This window comes from Hemiscyllium ocellatum, chromosome 11 (assembly GCF_020745735.1).
Source record: "Hemiscyllium ocellatum isolate sHemOce1 chromosome 11, sHemOce1.pat.X.cur, whole genome shotgun sequence".
NCBI classification, from domain to species: domain Eukaryota; kingdom Metazoa; phylum Chordata; class Chondrichthyes; order Orectolobiformes; family Hemiscylliidae; genus Hemiscyllium; species Hemiscyllium ocellatum.
In genome coordinates, this window is record NC_083411.1 from 64,995,570 (window position 1) to 65,013,814 (window position 18,245).

The following is an 18,245-nucleotide window of genomic DNA, read 5'->3' on the forward strand; positions in this document are numbered from 1 at the left end:
TAAATAGAGTTAAAACTCGTGACAAAGTAACAGTAAAGCGAGAAACGATAAATAATTTGTGAAGTGTCTGGTTTATCTCCCAGGTGATGTTAACAGTGTCTCTATGGGAAATGGGAGATTCATAATTCATCAACACTTCAGGCCTGAGGGAGATCTGAAGAATGTTCTCCTGAGGGAAAGAACAGCAACTTCCCCAAACCCCTGCGATGTGTCCCTCATTCTAAGGGTTCACTCACTGACACTGGAATTCTGGGTGAATTTCCAATTGCTGTGGAAGGCTGAGGAAGGATTGGGGGTTGGGGGGGAGTGGGGGATGGGGGTGGGGAGTGGTGGCGGTGATGGGGAAGGATAGGATCAGGGTTTTATTTAAGTGAAATGGGATTTGTCTGGACATGAGAATGGGACTGAGACCTGAGGAACAATCATTAGGTGAAAACAATAAAATGCTGGTAATGCTCAACAGCTTGTGAAGCACCTGTCAAGACAAACCGAGCTAATCTTTCACTTCCATGGACTTTCATCTGACCGAGAGAAATAAATAACAGTTTAAGAGGTTTCTTAAGACAATGGACATGGGGAATATGGTTCGGTGAGTAAAAGGAAGATTCTGTGATAGGTTGGAAGACAACAGAGGTTAACTAACAAAGCTCTGACCTTCATCCCCGTTGTATTGTTGGATAGGTTCCAAACCAAAGAGCAAATGTAATTTTAAGGCTGTTAGAAGAATCACAACATGTGACATTCCAGTGTAATGTGCCTTTAGTAGTTATTAATGTTGAAGGAATATGTTGTAACAGCTGTGTAGCAGTTACTGTGGGTGGAATCTGTTAGTGACATGAGCAGCCTGTGCTAAGGTGAGATTTAATGCAGAATCAGGTGAGAAATCTCATAAGGTCCAACTTGACGTCAGGAACAACTTGCTGTGTCTTTTATGTACCTACCCAGTGAGGAGGTGAGCGTCTTGGGTAAGAATTACCTTTAACTGATTCTTTTCATTGTGTAATTTTTGTTATAATGTCTGAAGACCTGTGTCCCCTTAAGAAGGGTTCGAGATCGGTCAAAGGAATCGACAAATGCGGTCTATTCAAAAAACAAGGGTCATTAGTTGATTCAGTTAAGGTACCTTGATGCAATTCTATCCAGCAACACAGAGATTGAAGCTTCTGTGTTCTGGGGAAAAGTTGCGCAATTACATTTGAAAATTACACATTATTTACATGTTTTTAAAGAAATAGTACAGTCTTAATTACAAGAAAGACCAATCACATATGATTTACAGTGAATTAATCTAATGATATTTTCTGGGAAAGGGTTCTTAACTACAAAAAAATGTCCAATCAATTGTAATATGGTGATATGATTGAAGACAGGCTAATCCAATGGTATTTCCTTTAAGAAGGATATCTAATTTACGTAAATTGTCATGCCATGTATTAGTTCAACGTTTGTTCAAATGGTCAATTAATGTATCAGTGTTTATCTTATGAAAACTCTATTGTCCTCATCTTTCAACTGCAAGTTAATTCTGCAAATCAGCAGTATGTTCAGCAGTATGATTCACAGGCCATTTTATAGTATTCTTTTAAATCGAGAAACCATTTTGTTGTAATAAAAATCTTCATATTTTGTTGCCTAAATTCAAATTTGAGATCCTCATGTCTATAGGTTTAGCAGTGTTTAAATAAGCACATTATAACAAGGTATCACAAAACAAAGTCTCAACATGCAAACCCTGTGAACTAGATGAAAACGCAATCCTTGCGTACATCTTCCATGTTACTATTCCTCTTCAGTTTGTCATCTGTTCCCTTTGATGCATTGATGAGAATCCATTTAATTTGCCATTTGGTTGGATAATATTGTCTTTATTCCAAGGTGAATGATGTATAAAAGTAGGCAAAACTTGCTACAAAGGTACAGCAGCTACTGTTTTGGTCTCCTTAGTTAGGGGGTATATTTGTATTGGAGAAAGTTCAGTGAACGTCTTTGTATTAATTCTTTTGAAAATATAAGTTTGAGCCTGTACTCACAGGAATTTAGGAGACCGAGAAATGATCTTCAAAGATTTCGAATGGTCTTAGAAAGCTTGACCTTCTCAGAGAATCTCGAACAGGGAGCACAGTTACAAAATAAGGTTCTCCAAATGAGATAGAGATGAAGTGGAATTTTTAATCTTTCAAATACTCTTCCTCCGAAAGCAGTAGAGGTCAGATCATTGAATATATGCAAGGCAGAGTTTGACAAATTGTTGATGTACAAGAGAGTCAAAGGTTCTGGAGAGGGCAAGTGTCAGGGTGATCAGGCAGAATCTTATTGCATGGTGGGGCCACATGGCCTTGTACTGCTTCAAGGTTTTATTTTCTTCTGCTGTACCAGTAATACAGGAAAATCTAACAAGGTGCTCTCCATGCTCAGGTGGTTTATTTCACTGCGACATTCCCTTACGTGGTCCTGACCATACTCCTGATCCGAGGGGTTACCCTGGAGGGAGCTTCTAAAGGAATTGAATTCTACATCGGAAGCCAGTCAGACTTCTCCAGACTGGCTGATGCTGAGGTAAATACAGCAATATGAATGATTGAGTCTCATTAGTATTTTTAGTTGAATCGATTCGTGCCTCAGCACATGTACTTTGTTAGCTTGTCATCATTGATTTAAACTGAAAATGTGTTGCTGAGAAAGCGCAGCAGGTCAGGCAGCATCCAAGGAGCAGGAGAATCGACATTCCTGAAGAAGGGCTCATGCCTGAATCGTCGATTCTCCTGCTCGTTGGATGCTGCCTGACCTGCTGCACTTTTCCAGCAACACATTTTCAGCTCTGATCTGCAGCATCTGCAGTCCTCACTTTCATCATTGATTTAAAATCAGTGTATTGCTTTTGAGTCCTTAATTCAATTCTTGGAAATTTTTAACAAAGCTTGTGATGAATTCAAAGAGTCAGTTTAAGGTCTATATCATCCTGCCATTAACAGGAAAGAAGGTCAGGGCATCAGCTATGATGGACGAGAGGATCGAAATTGATGAGGAATTATGATAGGGATTGGGATGCAATAGAATTCTTCCTTCATGCCTCCTCCTTTCTGAAATCTTGGAAATGATTTAGGAGTTTCAGGTGAAATACCTCATTGACCTACAAAGCAAATACTGACCCACATTTTGCTGTATCAGGGCAATAGAAAGAGCCACTCTTGATGAGCCTTGTCCTTATCCATTCTATGTCAATGATATTTGGTGCTGCAAGTACCTGGAAGTGGGAGATGGAAATGAAAGAACATTGTCTATATCTGAAATCTACATTGGAGTGAACATTGGAAAGCAACTGATTATATCTTGAACCAGTCAGATTATCGTACTTGGAATATAACAATGCAAGGACTGAGACAGAAAAGGAAGTGTAAGTTTGAGTGGGTGACTTCCAAGCTGTGATTCCATTCTTCCAGTAGGTAGTTTAAGTGCCAGAAATTGTGACTGGCAGTAAGTAAATGCTTGGCACGTCATTAAAAGGCTATTTCAATGTCATGTTTCTTGAAACAAATCTCCGAGGTGATTCAGTCAACAGCATAAGGACAGAAACATCATGGAGCCCAGTGAATGCAAATAGGCAGACTAGGCAATACCACATTTGTGAAGCTGACAGTGTCCTCATGCATACTGGATAATGATGGCTGGAATTTTGTATTCAGTCCAAAGATACAGCAGTCTTTGTGAATAGACAATGGTGAACACTATTTATTGCTTAATTTTTCTGACAGGAATTGGATTTTGATTTCCATTTAAATCATTTAACCATTGTTTACATAATCCTAGAAATTACAGTGTAATTTTACTGGTTCCTGTTGATATTAAGCTACTGTGATATTATTACAATATGAAAGTGATCATTATTTATGGTAAAAGGTGTTCTTTGTTGTTACTTTCACGAAAAGAATGGAATTAACTATGGTCAGTACAATACTGCAAGTGAGTCAGTCACTGAAAACCATGGCTGGTGAAAGAGTATACAGTCACGTCTTCGATAGTGCAATAGTCACGTTCCGTGTGACCCTGCGCTATGCAAGAATCACGCAATACAAGGAGCAACTTACAGTGTTGCCGATGTAATCATGTTCTAGCCAACATACTTTTTGAATTTTTGCACTTTAGAAAAGCGTCCCCAATCGTCAATCACAGTCCAGGTAATTTGTGTTAATGAAACGTTCATTATACCAGAAAGACCTGTGTCAGATATCCCAGAGGAAATTTAACTGTAAATAATCGACTGTAGTGATGACTGTTCTGTTTAAGAAGAGTTACTGTTGACCAGAGGGAGCTACTTTGCTCAGTTCACCATGGATTAACCACACGAGTTCTCATTATCTTCACATTAATGTCGTTTATCTGTTGTACATGTTTGTGTTTCATTTCCCTCCAGACATCTATTCTATTTTGTATTTACCAGGTCTGGAAAGATGCTGCGACTCAAATTTTCTTTTCTATCTCAGTGGGTTGGGGCACTTTAGTAGCATTGTCGTCTTACAACAAGTTCCACAATAACTGCTACAGAGATACCATCATTGTCTGTGTTGTTAATTGTGCTATGAGTGTGTTTGCTGGATTTGTCATCTTCTCCATCCTGGGACACATGGCTCACATACAAGATAAGCCCGTTTCAGAGGTTGCCCAGTCAGGTAAACTAGAGCTGTTAAAATTGTCAAGGGTCAGACAGCTTTAATGTTCTCTCTGAAGTGATTCAACCCAACATTCCAGTGATTCCAGTGTCCAGACACAATAATCAATCCTCAGATCCAAACTGATAGCCAGGCTCTGAAGACACATTGCCATGATGTTTGGTTTATACTGGACAGGGATTGGAGCTGAATAATGCAATGGTATGCCCGGGGTTGAACCCTAGCTCTTAAAAGTGAGCTTTTGAAATAATCACAGAATAGTAAATTTCAAAAGCACTCAGTTAACATTATAATTCACTGTAAGATTTGCTATTTACCTTAGAATTACATTTCATATGAGCCACATTTTATATTTAAGAAGTAAATTTTGAATGAATTCCATAATATTGTGCTTTTAGGTGAATCAGAGACAGTTTTTATTTATTGACGATTAGTTACTGATCATATTATGTGCTCAAATATTCAATTTGACAGTGGTACATTTTAAAAAATGTTTAATATAAAGAGCAAGAGACATGGAAATGTTCTGTGCTAAGCCACTTGTATCGGTTGATGATGCTGTGATAAGTAATTAATGACCAGGTAAAGTTACAATAAAACACAGTTCACACATTCTGATTACTCCAGTAGTCTGAGCACTGAGTGGTTTGACAGCCTGAATGGAGGCAGGAACATAGGAACAGGGGTAGGCCACTCAGTCTGAGTAGTTTGCCTCACTACTCCATGTAATAATGAAGGATCAAACATTTCGATGTTTTTTACTCATTCCATTCCCTGACCTTGTACACCACTGAGAATCAGAAATATAATAATCTCAATCTTAAATCTACTCAAATCTTGACCTCCACAGCCCTCTGTGCTGGACAATTCCAATGTTTCACAACACTCTGAATAAACTAATTTCTTGTCAGCTTGGCCCTCAGTGGCATCCCCCTTAGTTTTAAATTATGGCCGCTGGTTTTAGATTCTGCAGACAGAGGAAATATCTTACCTGCAGCTACTCTGTTGTTCTCTTTAACTACGTTGTAAGTTTCAATGCAATTGCCTCTCATTCTACGAAACTCGAGAGAATAAGGCCCAGTTTTCCCAATCTTTCTTCATCGGACAGTTCTACCATTCCAGGAGCAAGTCTGCTGAACATTTGTTGCACTCCCTCTATGCAATGACATTTTTTCTGAGAAAAAGTGACCAAACTGTGCACAGTTTCCAGGTGTGGCCTAACCAAGCTGCTATACAACTGAAACAAGACTTCACTATCCCTGTACTCAAATCCTCTTGCAATAAAGGATGACATTCCATGAGGCTTCCTAATAGCTTGCTGCACACACATGTTAACCCTCAGTGACTTAGCACCAAGGAGACTGAGGTCTCTTTGTACAACTACACTTTACAATCCCCAACCATTTAAGAAACACTCTAAATTATCCGTTCAATTATTTCTCCCCATTCCCTACTCTCCAACATTATTCCCTGTTTTAAAATGCCAGTTTCACCAATATATCAGAGAGATTCTTTTTTTGCTTAGATTGCAAATGTCACTCTGAACTCAGTGTTCACTGCTTCTAAATATTATAATTTCTGAATTGAAAGTGATTAGTATTACAAATATATAATAACTAATGTTTTTTATTGTAAACACATATCCGCACAACTTTGGTGACATGAATAGTTTTGCAAATGTTGGCTAATATTGGCAACTGTAATAAATTAAATGAAATGAATGTCAACAAGTTAATAGCAACGTTCATTGTGTCATTTCAATTCTATTCACTGTTCAGGTTTCGGTTTGGTCTTCATTGCCTACCCAGAGGCCCTTGCACAGTTACCGTGGGCACCATTATGGTCTGTTTCATTTTTCTTCATGCTGCTCACTCTGGGAGTTGACACACAGTTTGCAGGTTTAGGTAAAAATGGCATTGCATCACTTAAAAAAATCATTTCTTTTGAAGAAATTATGACAGTGTTGGGCAAAAAAGTGCTGTTGGTGATGTTAGTGGACAAACGCACAACATTTCTTTGTAGCAATTGTTCCCTTATTGTCTGAAAGAAGAATGCAGCTATTTGTCTTAAATGATTAGCACCTGCATCAAAATAAAAATTGGGGAAAAGTTGCATCGGCATCCAAATGATTTCACAATACAATTTGCACTAACAGCGATGGTGAGGGAAGGCATCATAGAAGATCAAAATGTGAGTTGGAGTAAATGAGAGAGATGAGGTTCAGTGTTATTAGTAGGTAAGGATGGAGAGTGTATGAGCAAATATTAAAAGAGAAAGACAAACCAGTAGAACTTATTAGCAAAAGCATGCAGCATTCAGAGTTAAGTTGATGAGCTGACAACACAAATAGAGACCAGTCACATCACCTGGTGAAGATTATTGAAATGTGGTTGCAGGAAGATCAGTACTGGGAGTGAAATGTCCTAGGGTAATGAGTATTCCAAAGGGATAGGCAAGTAGGAACAGGAGGTGGAGCTGTTTTATTGGTTAAGGGAGATATCAAGGTGCATTAAGAAAAGATATTGGCACTACGAACCAAGATGTTGAATCAATCTGAGTGGAAATAAAAGGCAAGGGAAGAAACCCTTTGGTAGGAATAATTTACAGATTCTCAAACAGTACTTCCAAAGTAGGGCTTAGTATAAATGAGGCAGCCACAACAGAAATTATGGGTAATTTGTACATAGATATTGATTGGATTCATCAACTTGGCAAGGGTAGTATTGAAGGAAGATTCATAGAGTGTCTGAGGGATTCTTTCTTATGGCAACGTGTCATGGAGCCAACTGGCTGCTTCACATTTGGTATTGTGTAATGAGGAAGGATTGGTAAATGATCATGTAGTTAAGGATCATCTTGGAAGGCGTGATCACAACCTTCTATAGTTTCAAATTCAGATGGCAAGAGTGAAGACAGAGTCATATACAGGAGTTTTAATGTTGGCCAAAAGTCATTATACAGGCCTGAGAAAGCAGTTGGCCCTGGGGGACTGAGGAAAAATATTAAAGGAGCAGGACATTTGAAAAATGGTGGCAAATGCTCAATGAGTTACTAAATACCTGTCAATTAAAGTATATTCCTGAGAGGAAAAGGAATTATAGAAAGGTAAAAGATAATCCATGGCTTAACAAGGAGGTCGAGGATAACATAAAGACAAAAACTAGGGCATATCATACTGCAAATGTTTGAGACACTCTGGAGAATCAGGAGATCAATAAAAGGAAACTAGCAAAAACCATAAGCTCTGACACCAAAAGCTTCTATAAGTATATAAAAAGGAAGAGAGTAGTGAAAGTAAATGGTGGCCCTTTAGAGGATGGAAATGGTGAGGTAATTATGGGAAACTCAGAAATGGCAGAGGCACTAAACCAGTATTTTGTGTCTTTTTGCAGTGGAAGATTATAATTTCTTCCCAAAATCTGCAGTTACTATAGAGGAACTCGGTGAAATTACTAGGGAAAAGGTATTAAGTAAACTGATGGGATTAAAGGCAGATTAGTCCCCAGGACCTGATGGCCTGCACCCTAAGGCAGCAGAGATAGTGGATATATTAGTTACTACATTCCAAAATTTCCTCGATTCTGGAAAGGTGCCAGTGATTTGGAAACACTTTAATGTGAAGCCTGTATTTGAAAAAAGAGATAGGCAAAACATGGAAAATTGTAGATCAATTAGTTTGACCTCAGTCATGAGGAAGTTGCTGGAGTCAATAATAAGGGAGAGAACTGACCACTTGGAACAACAAAGCTCAATTCCCCAGTGGCAGCATGGTTTCATACAGGACAAGTTGAACTTGACAAAATTGTTGGAATTTCTGAGGATGTAACTATCAAGTTGGATAATGGGGACACAGTGGATGTGTTATATCTAGACCTCTAGAAGACATTGATAAGGTGCTGCATTAAGACTGATACAAAAGGTTAGACCGGAGGGTGTTTGGGGGTAGAGTATTGGTTCGGATAGAGGATTAGTTGACTGACAGAAAGCAGAGGGGTGGGATAAATGGGTCCTTCTGGCAAACTGTAACTATTGGGGTAGCATAGGGTTCAATCCTCTGACATCAACTGTTGACAATCTATATCAATGAGCTGCCGGGAGGGACAGAATGTAACAAAACAAAATTCACAGCTAGAGAATGAACTAGAATCTGGCAGATGGAATTTAACGTGGATAGGTACGAGGTTACATATTTTGGCAAGAATAATGAAAGAGCAAATTATTAATTAAATCAGAAGCAGATTCAAAGTGCCTCAGTGTAGAGGGATCTGGGTGTCCTTGTGTATGAATCACAGAAAGTGGGTATGTAGGGGCTGCATCTAATAAGAAAGGCAAGTGGAATCTTGGCATTTATTGCAAAAGAACTGGTTTATAAAAGTAATGTTGTCACAATTGTATGAGATGATGTTGAGACCATACTTGGAGTATTGTATCCAGTTCTGGTTTCTTTACTTGAGGAAGGATGTGGTGGCATTAAAAGCAGTTCCAAGGAGGTTCTCCAGGTTGATTCAAGGGATGAAAAGGCTGTCATATGAGGAACAATTGAATACGTTGGACTTGTACTCGCTGGAGATCAGAAGAATGAGGGATGATCTGATTGACACACATAAAATGCTCAAGGGGATTGATAAGGTAGATGTGGAACAGATATTCCTCCTTGTCGGACAGTCTTGAACAAGAGGTCATAGATATAGCCTGAGAGGAAGTAGGTTCAAAACTGGGGTGAGGAGAAACTATTTCTCTGACAGGGTTGTGAATCTGTGGATCTCACTGCCCCAGAGTGCAGAAGAGGCAGAATCAATCAACAAATTCAAGAAAGAAATAGATATGTTTTGATGAAAAATGGGACAAAGGGCTGTGGGAAACAGGCAGGAATTGCGACCACAATAAGAACAGCCATGAATGTGACAAATGGTAGAGTGGGTTTGAAGGGCTGAATTGTCCACTCGCTCCTAATTTCTATGTTCCTCTGCCCAATAGCTATTGTGGTGATTTTCAATCTCAGATGTTAATGTTCTATATCTTTTCTTTGCTCTCATGCCTAGAATTTATCTTTTCGTTGAGACAGATCTTGCTGTTCAAGAGATGGGGATTTTTATTTACCTGCCTTACAGGGAGCAGGATGGTCAGCAAACTTATTCACTCATGTTGAAACTCACTCATGTTGAAACTCACTCATGTTGAAACACCCTACGTGATATTTGAGGATAACGATGATGCAGTTTTCCTCTGTATCAGAGCAACAGGAAAAATACAACTGGGGGAAAAATACATATCTCAGAGCCAGAAAATGGATGCAGAAACCTTTTACTCCAGGGCTTTGGTGTGTCCAGTGGTGTTTTGTCCTGTCATTGTGCAAGTTATTAATTAATGTCTTCATTTGACATTTTCTTCCATTAGAAACAGTTATGACAGCCCTGCAAGACCAGTTCCCTACATTGGTCCAATCAAAGCGCCTTCTTCTGACAGCTGGTGTTTGTTCGTTATTTTATCTGCTTGGCCTTCTATGTGTGACACAGGTAGGTTGTATTTCAGTGATATCAGCTGTTTTCACATGTACTCAGTAACTGTAAAAGGTGATCAAATTCACAGGATGAAAAAATAAAGAAGGCATTAGTGTTCTGGTCCTTTCTTTTTGCAGTTGTTTAATGTTGTGCAGTGATCATGTCATATTGATATCTTGCTGTGATTCTGAGTTTATTCTCAGATAATCCACTCTTACAATAGGACTGGGAAACAGGACCACGGTTCAGTTTATTATGTCATAAAATTGCTCAGCAGACACATTCGTTATCGCGGTTAGTTGTTACAGGGAAGCATAGCTGCTCTCCCTTCGCAATATGTACTGCACACTGAACAAGTCTATAGCTGTCAGTGACATGTATTATATCAAGGTTATATGCTCATCAGCATGTTCTTCTTAAAATGATATTCCTATATTCCTATAACATACATGAATGAAAATAAATATATCTCAGACTGGTTGTGAGAACTATCACTCCAAAAATAGGTCACTGTGCTTAGGAGTTTAAGAATTGAACTGTTTAAGACTTTAAGTGGTTGTATAATGAATCAATAATTTAATAATCCTTCCAGATCTCATGATCTTCTTTCTGTCCTGTGATCTAGATTTATCAACTGACTGTTCTTGGCTCACTGATATTTTGGTGACTTTCCTTTTGTTAAAGAGGAGATTATTTTCATGGTTGCGTTCAACATTTTCATTCCCTGAGTTTACCTCTGGTGGTGTTCTGTGCACAGTCAGAATGCTCAATGTTAGAATGTTGTACAATTCCCCAAATTATTTTCTATTCCTCTTTCTCATTGTTCCATTAGATATTGTGACTCCTTGGGTTTAAGGCTCACTGCACTTTCTGAGTACTTCTGTGGGTGACCATGTTCCCTGGATGGGATGTATGATTCAAACCTTTTACCACTCTCACAAACTAGATAATTCCACACCCAGATGTCAAATGAGTGCTGTTTTTATTCTGCCTGAATGTTCAAGATGTTTATCCCATATTTACAGGAAATTGGACTGTTCATGACTTGGCAAATGTGTCCTGACTTGCTTTTTAATGTGATTGTTGCTGGTAATAGAAAGCCCATACCTAGACGTATTGTTATGAAGTGTGACATGGCAATATGGAGATGGTGTCCAGTTGCTCATTTCATGACGGATGGCTGAATAGTATGAACCATTTCATTCAGCAAAAATATTGGGTCTGGGATAATGTGGTGAGGCTGTCACATGATTTAGACCCCATGTAGTACACATCCAAGGTATCCTAGGTCCATAAAATATTTATCAGTGCAGTATGATCCAATTTCAGATATTTTCTCCAGGTACACAATGCACTTTATACTTATGGTGATTACCATGGGTGTAGTTGAGCAATCCTTCCAATGTCTGGTGGTTGGAAAATTGGAATATTACTCAGTGACTTGGAGAAAATTGTCACCGTGGATGGTAAGTAAATCTGTTACAAGCTTCAACCAAAGATATATTGGAATCTTGTGAGGGTAGAGAAATTTTTTTTCTGTTGATGTGGTGGCTGACTTTGACATGCCTGATACACTCTCACAGTCTTCTCGATTTTTCTGTTGTGAACTGAACAATACACAGTGAGCTGTACAGGGGCCTTTTTCACCCTATGCCCATATGCCCCTGGTATAATGAGGCAATAGAGTTTACTAAAGAGCTTCAGCTACAAGCATCTGTTTATGTTTGAAAAGCATGCCTCTTGAGGGTCCCTGGCTCATCCTTGTCTGGCTAAATCCCTTGGAGCACATCTGACACGTTTTGTATCCCATCAGGCCGGACTTTGATAATAACTTTCCAAAATGCCCTCAGTTGTGAATCATTCATTGTCTTTTTTCTTACTGTTGACCAATATTCATCTGGGTTAATATTGATGATGTTTTCTTATGTAATTTTTTTGTAAGTGCAGCCAAACAGCCATTGTCTAATTTGGCGTTGGTACACCTCTCATTGTGTCTGAAGTAGCCCAGATTGTAACAAATATCAAAGTTATATCCCTGAACTTTTATGAGACATTGTTGTAGTCTTGACAGTGCACGTTTCAGTGGTTTATGTCAAATCATTTTCAATGTTTTGTTCCTACAATGAATCATTTACTAAACTGGTACATATGGAAATTTGTGATAGTGCATACCAGAAGAAATGTTTTCTGTCCTATGTTCAAACAGTTAGATTGTTATTATGATAGAATATTGGATCCAAAAGCAATGAATTTACCATTATGTATGCCCCAACACTGTTTTGACAAGGTCAGGCCCAGTGGGAGGGATGACATGGATGAAGGTGCTCAGGCCCGAAAAATATTGAACTTGATATCGAGTCCTGACAACTGCAGGGACCCCAAATGGAAATGGGATGCTGATCAGAGTTTCCAGATGACCTTGGGCTCCTTTCATCGCAGCTAACCCATTTTCACTCACTAATGGTCCCCATAAGCAACTTTTCTTTCTCCCAGGCTCAACAGTATCCATTCCTTTGTCTGCCCAACAAGTGTTCTCTCTTTGTGTGGGCTCCACCTCCACCTGTTGTTCACTCCGTTCTCCCAATCCCTGTCTTCAGTGTATATCCCATCTTTTCCTAGCAACAATGAGTTCTGAAGAAGGATCACTGGTTCTGAAATGTTGACTCTGCTTTCTCTCCACAGAAGCTGTCTGACCTGCTGAGTTTCTCTGGCAAATTTTGTTCTTGTTTCAGATTTCCAGCATCCACATTCCTTTGCTTTTAGAATTCCGCAGGTGGCAGAACAGCCAGATCCCTATGCCCTTAACTTCCAGATACATGTACCTGTGACTGGTCCTGCATGGCTGTATGTGGAATACTCTCTGCTTCCCACCAGCTCCACCACCATTGTCACTGTTGGTGCACCCAAGTGCTTCTCTCTGAGAGAAATTATGTTTGAGACACGGAATTGTTCATTCACTTTTAATCTGTAGCAAAAGCTTCCCTTCATTGCCAAGCCTTCAAATGAGGCCTTGTGCAATCATATTCTTCAATTTCTGTTTCTGTTCGGTATAATTGCGTTGTGCAGGAAGAGATCTTGAACCCTTCCCATTATAGTGCACATTCTCTGCTAGCCCTCTGTATGAGCCAGTTAAGAGAAAGATGCGGCCGTTAATGTTTCCTTTGATTTGTTCACACTCTACCCTCCTCCTCTACATTATATACCCTCCCCACCTCTCCTAGCCTTCTCCCTTTTCACCGATGTTCCTTCTGTTTCTCTTCAGTCTCCTCCTGTGATGATCAGCTCCTCCACTATCCCCTATGATATTCCTGCTTATCCACCACCACCACACTGTTTTCTTTTGGCTCAGTTGGCTGGATGGTTGGTTTTAAAGAGAGTGATGCTGGAAAAGCACAGCCGGTCAGGCAGCATCTGAGGAGCAGGAGAGTTGATGTTTCGACCATAAGCTCTTTAACAGGAAGATGATTCCAGCACCACACGTTTTGACTCTGATTTCCAGTATCTGTAGTCCTCACTTTCTCCTGGATGGCTGATTTACAATGGGGGGGGCAGGGGGAGGGAGAGAGGGGCACCAACAACACGGGTTCAACTTCTGCATTGACTGAGGTTACCAACAAACAATAAAAATGTGAATTAAGAAGATTGATAATCCAAACATCAATAAATCGTTTTGGAGGTTTGACAACTCATTCTGACCTGGTGATTGTATACCGATTTGAAGAGAAGTGTGTTATTTTCAGTTGCTCTTGACTGGTAACTCAGTTGCCTTGATGTTAGATGCTGCAACTCAGCATCATGTCATGATCATCGGCATCAGAATTTTCTCCCTCACTGTCTGCAAACATGCTTAGCTTAGCCTAGCCTTAGGGGAGACAATGGCCTACTGGTATTATTGGTAGACTGTTAATCCAGAGATCCAGGGAATGTTTTGGGAATCCAAGTTTGAATCCTGCCACGGCAGATGGTATAATTTGAATTCAATAGACTCTGGAATTAAGAGTCTAATGAATTCAAATGAATCCATTGTTGATTGTTAGAAACACCCCTTTGGTTCACTAATGTCCAATTGAAACTTCAATTATTACTTGGTCGGGCCGACATGAGAAAGTGAGGACTTCAGATGCTGGAGATTAGAGTCAAAAACTGTGGAGCTGGAAAAGCACGGCTGGTCAGACAGCATCTGAGGAGCAGTAGAGTCGATGTTTTGAGCTTAAGCTCTTAATCAGAAATGAAGACCTTGTGCTCAAAACGTCAACTCTCTCTTTTCGCAGCAGAGAGCGGCGGGAGCTGGGCGGAAGTTCAGGCGGAGAGCAAAGTCGGTCGGGAAGGTAAGTGATTTGCTATTAGAGTGGGTGTGTTAAGAACCTAAATTAAGAGTCCACAGGCTTGCTACAAAACAAGGGTCTAAGGAAGTTTTTAATCGAAGAGTGAGGCTTCAGCTCAGGAGTCTTTGAAATGGAGGTTGAGTGAAGTGATTACGCCACAGTTGAAGAGGGTGAAGACATGACTGCCCAGCTGGTTCAGTGCGCTATGTGCTTGATGTGGGAGGTCAACGACTCTGGTGTGTCTGACTCGTACATGTGCGGAAAGTGTGTGCACATTCAGCTATTGACCGAGCATATTGCAGCGCTGATGAAAGAACTCGAGGACCTTAGGTTCATCCGAGGGAATGAGATCTTTCTGGACAAGACCTTCAGCGAGGTTATTACACCAACCATGCCAGAAGAGAGCAGAAGAGAGCAGACGATGAGGAAGGCAGAGAGGAGACAGGTGCAAGAGACCCTGGGAGAAGTACCTGTCAGGAACAAGTTGAAGCTGTTGGAAACAGTGGAGATTGATGACACTGCCAGTCCGCGAGGCGGCCAGGTCTGTCAATCAAAAGTTGGCGCAGAGGCAGAGCGGAAGAGTCGGACATCGCATAGAGCCGTGGTAATAGGGGACTCCATCGTGAGAGGAACTGACCAGGGTTTTTGTGGCAGCAGACGGGATTTAAAGATGGTGTGTTGTCTTCCTGGTGCCAGGGTGAAAGACATCGCAGACAGAGTGCAGGAAATCCTCAAGGACGAGGGTGAAGAGCCAGAGGTGGTGGTACATGTCGGCACAAATGATGTCGGGAAGAAGAGGAGGCACATACTACAGCGGGACTTTGGAGATCAAGGAAGACGGCTGAAAAGCAGGACGTCCAAGGTGGTTATCTCTGGTTTGCTTCCAGTTCCTCGGGCTGGTGAGGCCAGAAACAGGGAGATAATGGACTTGAATGTGTGGTTGGGGAACTGGTGCAGGAAGCAAGGATTTAAGTTCTTGAATCACTGGGGTACATTTTGTGGCAAACATAAATTCAACAAGAGAGACGGTTTGCACCTTAACAGGTTAGGGATCAGCATTCTGGCAGGCAGGTTTTCTACTGCAACACCGCTACATTTAAACTAAGTAGCGGGGGGGAGGGGACAAACTGGATGTACAAAAAGGAAGTTGAAGGAAAAGTTAGAACAAGAGAAGTCAAGAAAGACAACTGTATCAATGAGGCAGAAAATTCAGAAAGGGATCATGCTGTAAGGTTGAGTGGAATAGGGGTTGATGGGAAGGGTGAGAGCAGTAACAAATTAAAAATGCTGTATATGAACGCACGAAGCATTAGAAATAAGATGGATGAGCTTGAGGCTCTTTTGGAAATTGGCAGATACGATATTGTGGGGATAACTGAGACGTGGCTTCAAGTGGACAGGGCCTGGGAAATGAATATTCAAGGCTACACGTGCTATCGTAAGGACAGACTGACGGGCAGAGGGGGTGGAGTGGCCTTGTTGGAAAGGGACGATATTCAGTCCCTTGCACGGGGGGACCTAGAGTCAGGGGATGTAGAGTCAGTGTGGATAGAGTTGCAAAATACTTAGGGTAAAACGACCCTCTTGGGAGTCATCTACAGGCCCCCAAACAGTAGTCTGGATGTCGGATGTAAGTTGAATCAGGAGCTGAAATTGACCTGTGGTAAAGATGTTACTACAGTTGTTATGGGGAATGTTAACATGCAGGTAGACTGAGAGAATCAGGATGGTATTGGACCTGTGGAAGCTCAGCCCGAGCTTGCTGGCTTCTTGTGAACGCCTGTCCAAGAACAGAGAACCACCACTTGATTAATAGAATCAACAGTACTGTCTTTATTCAAGATTGCCAGTATACACGTATACAAACAAGCTTGGGAGCAGATCCACTCTAGCCCACACCAGATGTTAGACAGTGGTCTCTCGCTCTCAATTGGGAACGTTGTCATATTTATACATAACTTCTCACACAAGGCAGAATCCCGTGTCATGGGGTTATCACAAAGTATGTTAATTAAGTTATACTTAAATGTAAACGTACACATCAGGAATGTTCTAACTCCAACATACAGACGCCAGCATTACCTCAAGTTAAGACATTAGCATTTTTCTGAAGATAAGCTATCAACATTTTCTTTAGTTAAGACATCAGCATTCTTGTACTGCTCTCAAGTTAAACATTCAGATACCAGAATCGCTCGAAAGTTAAACATTTAGACATCAACATTCTTCTAAAGTTAAACATTCAGGTATCAGCATTGTTCTGGTGACTGCCCCTTGACTTGGAGGGTGTACTATGGACTTGTTTATTCGGACTTCTTTCAGGGAACCTTACACGTTGCAGTGTTAGCAGTTTGTGTCTCGCTCAGCATGTCGGTCAATACAGCCAATGCCCCACAAACATTGACCATTTTACCCGACACGCCGGGCACCATTTTCTATATGGTCACTGTTTCTATCTTCAACTTATCATTCCTCCCTTTTTATCATTTTATGATAAAACTCAGATATTAATATGTTGAAGTCGGGCAAACTCCCTGCCTGTTTCTACATCTGAACTGTCATCAGCCAAAAGTGTAGATGTCAACCCTCCCTTCTGTGTCCATATCGGGCTTGACTCTTTTTCACGTCAGCGTCGTGCGGGACAAGTCTGACAGCTTCTTTTGATAAGGGCCCAAGCGATTCGGATACAAATGCAGATGCCAAGAATGATGGCCAGAATGGAGAGAATGTCCAACCCAATAGACTTTAGCCATCCCAGCAGCTGACACAGTAGATTCCACCAGGCACAGGCCTCATCTGAGACTGTGTGGTCCAGATCATATGCCTTAGTGGCAACATCATTAATTAGTGAAGTGTCATTATATACAGCCGAGCTCTCATCCTCAATATAGGTACAGCACTCAGGGCCAATAATTGCACATGCTCCCCCTTGGCTTGCTAGGAGATAATCTAAAGCCATCCTATTCTGTAAGACCACCATTCGTATGGCAACCTGTTCGTGTGCCAAACGACCCAGGGCATCCGCAGCAGCTCTGGCCATTGCCTCAAGTTCGTGGCTGAGATCGCGGATCTGGTCCAGGGCTTGCATAACCCCATAATTGGGCAGAAGGACGCCAAAGAATCTGCTCCAAAATGACTGTTGGTGGAACAGGTCTCTCTGGCCTCGAGTATGAGGTTTGTAATTTGAATTAAGGTCGTGCCACTTCTTCCACTCGCTGTTAACTTCTGGGGTTGAATTCAATAACCGGAATGCTGGGAGGTGATATATCAGCGCACAGGTGCCCTTAAACTCAATGGGTAGGTATTCATAGGCTGTGTGATTGCATAACCAAAATGTCCCGTTAAGTGCAGGCGTAATGCAGTGTTTAGCATGAAAGAGGACAGCACCCATGTGACTTGTAGGTGCATCGGGATGAGGCTTTTCGTTAACACACTGGTCCCAATCGTCTTCTGGGAAGCCCTCAAAGGGGTCTGACTTGGTTTCGTCCTGATATATTATTTCCTGGCATCTGTTGTCTTCTAAGTCCCCCATGTCATGTGTTCCTGTAGCACTGCGAATGCACCATTTAAATTCTGGCACCACCGCGACTGCAAAACCTTTCGGTATCACTTGCCAGGTGTTATATCAACTCCTGAGGTAACCATAATGGATCGGATACTGGTCAGAAATGTCTCTATAGGGAATAAGTTTTGGGATTTGTTGAGTACGTCTATAGGTAAGACTGCAGAGTTCATCCTGACTCGTAGGGACT

General features: G+C 41.0%; 1 protein-coding gene across 1 annotated transcript in view; it reads left to right on the plus strand.

Annotated features, from left to right (window-relative positions):
- Nucleotides 1-18,245, plus strand: part of LOC132820044 (sodium- and chloride-dependent neutral and basic amino acid transporter B(0+)-like) — a 255,512-nt gene that overhangs the window by 12,808 nt on the left and 224,459 nt on the right. The window contains exons 6-9 of the mRNA XM_060831964.1: nt 2,416-2,556; nt 4,439-4,667; nt 6,446-6,571; nt 10,065-10,187. Of these exons, the coding sequence (XP_060687947.1) occupies nt 2,416-2,556; nt 4,439-4,667; nt 6,446-6,571; nt 10,065-10,187 (619 nt within the window). The remainder of the gene's footprint in view (nt 1-2,415; nt 2,557-4,438; nt 4,668-6,445; nt 6,572-10,064; nt 10,188-18,245) is intronic.